The 11330-nt window shown below is 44.3% G+C and overlaps 1 protein-coding gene and 1 long non-coding RNA gene across 5 annotated transcripts in view; one reads left to right on the plus strand and one right to left on the minus strand.

The window, feature by feature from the left end:
- Positions 1–9653, minus strand: part of PLPP1 (phospholipid phosphatase 1) — a 96824-nt gene extending 87171 nt beyond the window's left edge. The window contains exon 1 of one of the 4 annotated variants that reach the window (XM_038530602.1): positions 9307–9653. In XM_038530602.1, the coding sequence (XP_038386530.1) occupies positions 9307–9364 (58 nt within the window). In that variant the 5' untranslated portion in view covers positions 9365–9653. Of the gene's footprint in view, positions 1–6901; positions 7021–7988; positions 8026–9306 lie in introns of those variants that run through there. The other 3 variants (XM_038530601.1, XM_038530604.1, XM_038530605.1) reach the window with 3 other exon arrangements.
- A 278-nt stretch (positions 9654–9931) lies between these two features.
- The window catches only part of LOC119870004, a 16576-nt gene continuing 15177 nt past the window's right edge, over positions 9932–11330 (plus strand). Inside the window, exons 1-2 of the long non-coding RNA XR_005354990.1 lie at positions 9932–9990; positions 10842–10982. This is a non-coding gene — a long non-coding RNA (uncharacterized LOC119870004). The remainder of the gene's footprint in view (positions 9991–10841; positions 10983–11330) is intronic.

Consider the following 11330-nt stretch of genomic DNA (forward strand, 5'->3'; position numbering starts at 1 on the left):
CCTATATGTCATTTTCCTAAACACCCCACCCTGAAAAAGACTCAGGAAACATTTCCAAGCAATAACAACTGAGAACTAAACCATGAGATGCAATGACTTACCAAAGGTGTCTCTGAACTCTGTAACACATGACTCACGTGAAATACAGTGAAGGACAAAGGTCTTCCTTTCCTGTATAGAAATACCCACAACAATGCTATCTGAAAAAAAGTATGTGGATTTGTTACCAAACAGGGCAAATTAATTGCCTCTTTCAGGGTATACTCTCCTGGCAAACTCTAGTAGTAATTAGAGGAGTCTGACTTATGAAAAATAAAGTGCCTCCTTTGGACAGCAGGCTCATGCTCAAAATATATTTAGAAACAGATGCTAAAGTCACATTATATAGAATTCAGCTTGTTATAAACAACTAGGCTTCCTAAAAATATTTATTGTTTTTAGAATCAACTAATTCCCTAACCTCTTCTTCAGCCTCTCCATTTATTAGCACCTTTCCTAAATCTGGACCAGATAATCTGCATTCAAAAGTTATAATCCCGGGACACCTGGGTAGTTCAGCGGTTGAGCATCTGCCTTGGGCTCAGGGCGTGATCCCGGGATCCCAGGATCGAGTCCCGCATCAGGCTCCCTGCATGGAGCCTGCTTCTCCCTCTCCCTATGTGTCTTTCATTAATAAATAAAATCTTTTTAAAAAAGAAAAGTTATAGGGATCCCTGGGTGGCGCAGCGGTTTGGTGCCTGCCTTTGGCCCAGGGCGCGATCCTGGAGACCCGGGATGGAATCCCACATCAGGCTCCCGGTGCATGGAGCCTGCTTCTCCCTCTGCCTATGTCTCTGCCTCTCTCTCTCTCTATGTGACTATCATAACTAAATAAAAAAATAAATAAATAAAAAATAATAAATAAATAAATAAATTACTGTATAAAAAAAAAAAAGAAAAGTTATAATCCCTAAAAACGCATTTCCCAATTCCTGACTATACCACTTCTTAGCTGGATTCCACTGGGAGAGTTTCCCAATTATTCTAGGCCTCAGTTCTATCACCTACAGAATGGAGGTGACCAAGCTACCCTCCCTGAGCAACTTAAGAGACTTTACAGGTCACACAGGGCATAGTAAGCACTAAACAACTGTCAATTATTATTATTATCAACTTTGACATTTAGAAATAAGTTAACAAAATTCACTATTAAGAATACTATGGATGCATACTATATTCCAGTCACACAGGCCTCTTTCCTGCTACAAAATGTTCTTTGCTGTTTGGCCCTCAACATCTGTTCTTCCCTGTGCCTGTAATCAAATTCTTCCAGTTCCTCCACAGCCACCTTATTTTCATCCTTAAATCTCAATTCAAATATCCCTTCTTCCGTGAAGCCTTCCTTGAGAATGCCACCCTCCATCATCTCATATCCTTCTAATCTTGTTTTTTTTAATGTTTTTAAGATTTTATTTATTTATTCATAAGAGACACAGAGAGAGAGGCAGAGACACAGGCAGAGGGAGAAGCAGGCTCCATGCAGGGAGCCTGATCTGGGACTCGATCCTGGGATCCGGGATCATGACCTGAGCCGAAGGCAGACGCTCAACCACTGAGCCACCCAGGCGTCCCCTAATCTTGTTTTAATTCTTTTGTGGCATTTACAAACATCTGTCATTGTCTTAAACATTAGTTTAGAGACATTATCTTTTTCACAATAATATTTATAGCTCCTATTACTATATTAAGCACATAACGGGTACTCAATAAATAAAGATAATGCAAAGTCAAATATTTTAAAAACCTAATACTCTTCACACACATACACACCAAAAAACAATTTCAGGTTAACATACATTGAAATAAATATCTGGCTGAAAATAAATCAAGAGTAAGAGGGAGAAGGTATGGAGAAGTACTACACAACTGTCTTCTTTGCTGTCCACTTAATTACAGAGATGAATTCAAATAATAGAATTCACACAAATGAGGATATACAATTAAGGTCATTCAAAAATTTTAAGAATACGAAGTTCACTTTTTATATGAAGAGTGACCATTCCCATGGCCTGGGCAATAAAAACAGTGTAGGTGACAAAGTATAGCTAACTCTCATTTTCTTAAGTTGAAATTCGGGACTTAGGAATGTGTGAAGTTTCTCCATTTGTTTAATTACTCTCTGCCACAGACCTATACAAATCAATTTCTATCACTGTTGGGATTACCACTATGTGGAGATCGTATACGTGGTTTTAACACACGACTGATATAACACTACTATTTCAAGACTCTAAATTTCAAAGAAATTCCATGAATATTCATGGGAAACGTTTCACAGTCTGTTTTTGTGTCCCTAATACGAAACTAGGTGATGTTATTTCTACTAAAATTAAGTTATAGTTGGTAGGATTAGAGAGGATTAATTTTATTTGATAAACATATCATGTGCATTAAGCACAAGACAGTGCTCTAAGCTCTTTACATATTGACTCACTTGAGTCTCACAAAAACCATATGAAATAGATACTTTTACTAGGAAAAGAGGCACAAAGAAGAAAACTGCTCAAGGTCACATAGCTAGTAAACAGAAGTAAAAAGTGAACCTAAGCAATTTGGATCCAGAGTCCATCACTGGACTATGCTGTCTCTCTAATATTTTAAAGAAAAAGAAAAACAGTTTATAAAGAACAAGTCATTTCCAGTGTTAGACTAGTTGCAGAAAACAACAACAACAACAACAACAACAAAAAAACTCTGTCTAAGCCAGCTGGGTTTTAAACCTAGGCAGCAAGAGGTTGAAGGGAAGAAGCAAAGCAGGAGGAAGATAAGAGATGAGGGGTGGAAAATAGTAACAATGAAAAATAAGGTAAATGAAGGATAGAAGAAGAAAGCTACTTGTAAACACTGTTCATTCTATCTGAATGGTGAGTGCTTTCTAAAAAGAAGATAAGAGAAACAAGGCAGGGTCTATATAATCTCTAACTAGGGTATTACACAGATTGTATATTTCCATCCCAAATGCTGAATTAAGCCACCTAAATTAGGAGGAAGTGGACAATTAACATTCCGAATTCCTTTCCATAAAATGGAAGCTACCTTTTAACTGGTTTACTTAAAATTGGGGACTTTAGTGACTTTTTTCCAACTTCTCTTTTTTAGCAGGGTAAACAATAACAATTTAAACTTCAATTTCTTATCCAAAAGAATCAGAATAATCCCCCAAGCTCAGTATATAAGAGACCTTGGTAGAGCTTGGCCAAAAATGGCTAAACAAGAAAAAGATCAATCAAGATCCATAGCATGCCCATGAGTTTTCCAAAACTATGTAATTCAAAGCAAATATAAAGGAAGAATTTACATTTCATAAAATTTATAGAGAAGAACCTTCTCTGAACATTTCCATACCTTATTACAAGCAAGGCAAGCTTAAGTTAAAATTCAACTGTATAAAGTCAACTGGAACCAAACAGTAGCAATTTCTTCCTCTCTTATTCAAAATTGGACATTTAACAGTAGAAAAAGTCTTGCAAGAGGACTCTAGTCTAATTCAAGAATATGCCAGAAATTTTAGTTCATTTTTTTTTTTTTTTGAGATTCCTTCCCTCTCACTGTGGCTTAGAGGAAAGAGAAAAGTTACATAAAAAAGAAAAAACCCACTAAACTTTCATCAGAAGCAAAAATAGTTTGCTTAACAAATTTAGTAGGGGTTGAAACGGCTAGCAATTAGGATAAGCATTATGTCCTATTTATTTCTGTATCGATTTACTTATTTTTATCTTCATCCAACACAATGCCAAGTACCTATAAGATATTAAACAAATACATGTTGAATAATGAATGAATGAACGAATAAATGTTAGGCAAAAAGGAAAGGCACAAAATGCTGCAGACTAGTTAGAAAATGAGAATCTTTCATTGACTACTTGACTGTTTCTTCCTTGAGAAACAGGCCCAAACTGGTAGACAGGAAAGGGACCACTCCTTAATGCTTAAGGAGCAAATGATGTCATTATCAGGGCAATAACATATGGTATCAGTATTTGATATAATTACTAAGGAAGAGTAAGTAATAGGGATTCTACAAACCCCTACTATTGCTGCTAGTTTGGGGCTTCCAGTTTTTGGCTGCCAGATTTTATTCTTCATTATTGGCTCTGATTTGGCATAATGGTGATAGCACGTTTGGAGCATGCTAAGGAAACCATGACCAACCTCCCTTCCAAGAAAGCCAACACTGGAGCCCATGAGCTTCTGTTCACACCTGCTATAATGAGCAGCTGTAATTGGTGTTAGGTGCAGAAAGGGAAGCCACCTCAAATCAGTTTTGGACCTGTATCAGTGTTATTAGTAGGGTCGCAGCAAACAAAACAAAAAACAAAACCCCACAGCCCCCACTACACACACACACACACACACACACACACACACAGAGTCAAAAAAGGGATTAAAGAGAATTTAACGAAGGAATCATCTTTAAAAGTATAGGCAGGATTTAGGGAAAGGAGCAAGGGAGGATGGAATACTCACTCCTAAGCTACCAACATCAGGAAGCCATTATCATCACTAGGCCTAAGGGGGCAGGCAACTAAGGGGTTACTAGAACCCAAAACGATCTGCAACTGTAGCTGGCTGGCGGAGAGGGCCATTGAACAGAAGCTGTGACTTACTCACAAAACCACAGAATAGCTCTAGCAACACAAATCCAGCAGGAAGGAACTGGCTCTTCCAGGCCTCCTACTGATGCACCACCAACCAAAGCCAAACAGAGATCATAAAGTAAGAGGTCAGGTGATACTGTTCATACAATTTGCCTGCTTCCCCGAGCACAGAGCAAATGGAGAACAGATCTGGAGAAGCAAAAGGAGAATATGGAGCCCAGAAAGGTATTCTAAATGACTGCCACACAGCAAAACACAAGCACATGACAAGTTTTTGCCAGTTCCACCTAAACCTCCTAGATGCCAATGGACAGTCTACAGAAAAGTCATCAACACAGGGTACTTACTTGGGTCCCTACTGTCCTGCATCAAGTGGGGAAAGAAAACAAAAGATTCTAAGAATAATTCCAGGTAACTTTTGTTACTTCTGCATCTCTAAGGATAAACATACAAACCATTTATTTACAATGGATCAGGTCTAAGACAACTCCCTTCCCTGTACTCAGAGGCACTTACTCCATACCTCCATTATTACACTTATCATGATGTACTGTAACCGGTTTGCTCTTCATTAGACCCTGAGCTCCTTTAGGGCAAGGATGTCTTACTCATCGTTGTATCCTCAGCACCTAACGTGGACTCGGCAGAATCAGCCTTCAATCAATGTGCACTGAATCAGTCAGTGGACTCGGCGTCCACTAACTGGCAGCCTTACGCCACGGTGGATAAAATCTGGAATGATTCTCAGTAATTAAACACTAGTAAGTTTTATTCGGGACACCATTTAGCACACTGGGCAAAAACACTGCCAGTCACACCAGCCTGCTATCATTCCCTACAGAGCAGCTCTCCTTGTGTGCTCACTGCCAGCCTTTTCTACAATGACAGAAGAAAGAGGTCAAGACTATGCTCCATTTCAAATAAATACCATCTCTCAAAATTCTGACTTTTCCCAAGAACTTACTACATCCACTGAAGGAACTAATCATTTGGGTTTATCAGAGGGAGGGATTCATGTTTTACAGTGATAAAGATGACAGAGGGGTACAAATGTGTATATATACACACAGATACACACACCACATGTTTAATGATCACTTCAACAGACATCACACTCCATAAAATTATAAAGTACTCCTGTAACACAATCATGTAACATCATCATATTAAAATAGATACACAGTATGATGTTGGAGTGGTCATTAACAGAACCTGGAACACATTCACAATATAATTACGAATCACTTTCACATAACCCTGTACTTAAGAAGTGTTTAATCATCTTTTTGTTGGTGTAGTCAACTCTTACCTGTATATTCTCCACAGAAAAAGAATAAAGTTAATGCCAAGCTGATAACCCCTAATTTTAGGCAATCTCCTGCTGTCAGTAAAGTGAATAAAAACCAAATTTAAAATAACCCTTATACTCCAAAAGAAAGGTGAACTTGCTATAAAAATGTATTGTCTTCCAAAACTCAGCATGAAAAAGTTTTGTTTTGTTTTTTTTTAAGTTTTATCTCCTCCCCCGCTGTTCTCTTTCATTCGGGGGATGTTTGTAATGGAAAGTTGATATTACTAAATCTAATGTCATCTTATATACAAAATTAAAATAAGTCAGTACTTCATTTTCTATTTAGGAAATGGGAATTCTGGGCTCATCATGAAAATCTTCTAAATTACTTCAAAAGAATCCCAAGTAATACAGTAACATAGAAAATAAGTTTCAAATAGATGAGGTATCTTTTTCCAAAACATACTTAATCTGTAACTCCCCAAAGTAAGCTTTTCCCAAAACCATCAAAGACGTTTAAAATCAAAAACACATTTTATCTATTTGAGGGCCATCACAAACCTTGCAAAAGTCAGGTCAATGTAGCAATAAAATTATTCCTACCTCTATAGTACAATTATGTGATATTTGCATTATGTCAAAAAAAGACAAGAAATTATAACATACAACTGGACTGCATATAGGTTTCTCCATTATAGACGGATTTTATTTTATTTTTTTAAAGATTTTATTTATTTATTCATGAGAGACAGAGAGAGAGAGAGGCAGAGACCTAGGCAAGAGGAGAAGCAGGCTCCATGCAAGAAGCCCGACGTGGGACTCGACCCCGGGACTCCAGGATCACGCCCTGAGCCAAAGGCAGACACTTAATGGCTGAGCCACCCAGGCATCCCTATAGACGGATTTTAAAACATACAAAGGAAACTAAGTCTACCTTATTACATTATGGTTATTAATATTAGCTTTAGCTTACCTTAGAGCAGTATTATGTTTCATTTGTCCTAGTACAGTACTTGGCCCACAGGAAAAAACTTGACATTTGTTTTATGAATCAATAATTCTCAATAATAATTCTGAATAAATAAATAATTCCTATAAGGTAGGAAAAGGGGAAGTTGATATATAATTCTACAGTACACAATATGCAGCAATTGACAGGATACTAGCCAATGTATTAGAATTATCAAAATTACTTCTGACCAAACCTTTTTCTCTCCCTTTGCTAAAATATAAATGAAGCTTAACAAAGCCTGACTGACACTGAGTATGAGTCAAAGTACATTTTAAAATTGTACATAGTACCAGAGGGGAGGTGGGTGGGGAAATGGGTGAAGCAGGTGAAAGAGATTAAGAGTGCACTTATTCTGATGAGCACGGAGTCATATTTAGAATTGTCGAGTCACTATACTCTACACCTGAAATTAATATGACACTATATTTTAACTACACTGGAATTAAAAGACAAGGAAATCTAAAATAAAATTTTAACATCTTTACCAAAAATCAATCTTTCACTGTAAATAAATTTCAAAATATTTAATGTAGTTACTAGGATGTCTTGGCATCTGGAAGAATTACTTGTGTTTCTATAAAAAGTGTTCTAAAATGTCGATTCGTTTTCCTAAACTGAACTCCAAAAATTCACTGTGGAGCTCTACAGGAAGCATCTTGGTCAACAGTAAAGGTATTTCATAAATAATAAAAAAGGGATTTTACCTCAAAGAAGAGGTAAAAGAAGGGATGCCTGGGTGGCTCAGGGCACGATCCCGGGGTCTGGGATGGAGTCCTACATCAGGCGGCAGGAAGCCTGCTTCTCCCTCTGCCTATGTCTCTGCCTCTCTTTCTCAGGAATAAATCAATAAATCTTTAAAAAAAAAAAGGGGGGGGGGTAAAAGAATTTGCATGAATTGAGCAAGCCTGCAAGCACCTAAATGATCAGGTTTGAGACAGCAAAGTGGAATATAAGATTCAAACCAGTGAAAACCCATTATGCACACCTGCACCTAGGTTGCTGAACTCACAGGACCTCCCCCCCCCCAAGCCAAAGAACGTGCCAGTACCATTACTTCCATACTTGACCATGGCTACCCAAATCTTGAACGGTCTTCTTGCTTTGGTTTCTTTTTTTTCATAACGTCTAAATAGTCTGTAACATACTTTCTTAGAAAATACTTATTTAAAAAGTGCAAGTTTCCTTCCAATGCCTATCCCTTATCCCAGTGACTTCAATTCTTTCTTGTCAAAAGAAAGGAGCAACTGGCAACCAGGGCCCCAGAAATGGACTCTTCCGCCAGGATGACAACGCCAAATCTGCTGCAGCCAAAGAATGTCTAGGGCTCCTTGTGGCCTGTCACAGGAGATGGAAAGCTACACCATGGCAAGGTCTGTACAGAGAAGGAAAAAGCAGGTATGGAGCACGCACGCGCGCACACACACCCAAAACACACACACACCCAGAAAGGCAAGCTTCTTCAGACCTCCAGACCTATAGGCAGAAACCTGGCATCCTCACACCCACTTGCAACCTGACAATTTACAACCGGGTAACACCTTCTAATTAGGAACGTTCTAGCCTTTTAAAGACGAAAAATTAAACTGCTTCCCACAAGGAAGATAAACCAGGCACTGGCGCCTGTTCCTAAGAATCCCCAGTGAATCCAACATCCCGTGTCGCTACTGAACCTGACAAGCCAGTGACCGGGGTTCCCTAAGAGCAGAGAGGGGAGGAGCCCACCGCGCTCCGCTGGGAGTGGAACTGGAAACAGAGGACAGGAGCGAGGACCGAGCGCAGAGGCGTGAACAGCGTCCAAGCAGGGCTGGGCTCAGCACACCGGCGGGAGACAGACAGACAGCAGGGGCCACGCGGGGCCGGGGTGCAGGCTGCAAAGCGGATCCCCGGGCTGCGGAAGCCGCCCCCGAGCCTCTCCCAGCAGAGGCGAGCCCGCCGGGCGCACACACGCCGCCCCTAAGCCCGTCCGCAGCTCTCCGCGAGTCCCCACCCGGGGCCCCCCACCCCGGGACTCCCCACCCCGGGTTACCCACCCCGGTCCGGCCACCCACCCCGGCTCCCCACCCCGGGGCTCCCCTCTCCCGGGCCGCCTACCCCGGAGCCCCTCACCCCGGCCCGCCCACCCCGGGCCGCCCACCCCGGGCTCCCCATCCCGGGGCCCCCACCCCCGGCCCGCCCAACCTGGGGCTCCCCACCCCCGGGCCGCCCACCGCGGGGCTCCCCTCTCCCGGGTCCCCCCACCGCGGGGCTCCCCTCTCCCGGGCCGCCCACCCCGGGGCTCCCCTCTCCCGCCCACCCCGGGCCGCCCACCGCGGGGCCCCCCACCCGGGCTCGCGCGCACACCCCTCGGGCCGGCGGCGCGTACGTACCCAGCAACACGCAGAGCATATCAAGGGCCACGTACGGCAGCCGCGTCTTGTCAAACATGGTCTCGGCGCCGGCGGCCCGCCGCGGGCGGCAGAGGAGCACACAACTCACGACACCGGGCCAGAGGGTGGCGACGGCCCCGAGCCGCGGCTCCTCTCGGCCGGAGGAGAGCAGCGGGGGCAGACCGGGGCCGGGCGGCTCTCTGACGGCCCGCAATGGCGCCCGGGACCCCCGGCCCTCGCAGCTCCCTCACCCCCACACGCCCGCGCGCCCGCCGCGGCGGCTCCGTGGCCTCAGGCCCTCCTCGGTAGGCCCTGGCCCGCCCCGGCGGCCCGCTGTCCGGATCCCGGCGCCCGCTCCGGCAGGCGGGGCGTCGGGACTCGTGCTTTAAGGATGGGACCGGTAGGGAGGAGGAACATGGGCCCGGCCCCTCCCGCCGGGCAGCGCGGGACCGTCCAGCGCTCGGCCTCGCTGGCTCCGGGGCGGCCAGTAAGGCGGCGGCGGGGCGGGGCCGGGAGCCCCCGCCCGAGAGCTCCGGCCAATCAGCGCCGCCGGCCCCGCCCCTCCCGACCTGCGGGCCCCGCCCCGCCGCCGGCCCCGCCCCGCCCGACCTGCGGGCCCCGCCCCGCCCCGCCCGCCCCAGAAGTGGGAGGAGCCGCGGTCCTGCGGACGTTTGGGCGCCTCCGGTGAGATGCTAGGGGCGTAGCTGCGACCCGCGTCGCTCTGCCGGTCGCAGGGGGAGGCTTGGTCAGCCACGGCCGCCGGGTATGGCTGGCTCCCCAGAGGGAGAGCGAGGCCGGCCCTCTGCCAGCCATCCCCGTCCGCAGGGATTGGGTAATACAGAGGTCCGAGAGAGCCCGTGACCAAGACCTGGCCAGGCGTTTACTCCGGCGCCTCTGAGCCTTCTACTTGCCCGGGCTCCCACCTAGGCCTTCAAGGCTGGCCTGGCTGAGCCCAGTATTAGTAGGAATCCTGCTAAGTCATCCGGGCCTCCTTGACGTCTGATGCCTTTGATACGTGATCACACTCCTTATCCGCCACCGCCACCTTTGGCCTGCCTTACTGTTCCTTCATATGGACTCCCTCGCTCTGCTTGTTTGTTGGCCGTAAATTCTCAGCAATCTTTACTGTATTCAAAGTTAAGCACAATTTCTTTCTCCTTTTGCAATAATTTTGACCCCCAAAAGCAATCGTCTTCCTCACCGTTTTAATAAGTGTCAATTACTTTTCTTTACCTGAAATGAGCCACCCTCCCCTCCTTTATTCTAGGAGGACCCTAGCAGAGATTTAGCAAACTCAGTTTCCTAATCTGAAAAATTGGGATGATAATCCCTGCTGTGTGTTGTGGTGGAGAAGCAGTGAAGCCTGAGGGCGCCTGGGTGGCTCAGTCCATTAAGCATCTGACTGTTTATCTCAGTTCAGGTCTTGATCCAGAGTCCTGAGTTCAAGCATTGATCAGGTTAGGTCTTGATCAGAGTCCTGAGTTCAAACCCTGACAAATTTAGGCCTTAATCACAGTCCTGACTTTTGATCTCAGTTTAGGTCCTGATCCAGAATCCTGAGTTCCATGCTGGGTGTGGAGCCAAAAAAAAAAAAAAAAAATGAAGTTGTGACACCTGGAAAAAAATAATATGAAAGTTTTATAAAAGGCTAAAACCTCTACAGATGTTAACAACTGGTATGTTTTCTCCTTATATCTTCTTATACAAGATGTAAGATGCAAATCAAAAACTTTACCTACTACCTCTCAGACTTTTCCTGACAGATGACCCTAAAACCAATGGAGATACCATTTCCATCAAGGATTCTGAAGATAGAGCCCCAAGTGATACCCCACAAGCAAAAATGTATTTGAGGAAGCAGGTTTTTCTTTTAAAAGAATATAAATTTTGTATTTCACTTTTTGTTTGAATGGCTTTTAAAAGTTTTAAACAGGGGATCCCTGGGTGGCTCAGTGGTTTAGCACCTGCCTTTGGCCCAGGGAGTGATCCTGGAGTCCCTGGATCAAGTCCCACATCGGGCTCCC

The sequence above is a fragment of the Canis lupus genome, chromosome 2 (assembly GCF_011100685.1).
Source record: "Canis lupus familiaris isolate Mischka breed German Shepherd chromosome 2, alternate assembly UU_Cfam_GSD_1.0, whole genome shotgun sequence".
NCBI lineage: Eukaryota > Metazoa > Chordata > Mammalia > Carnivora > Canidae > Canis > Canis lupus.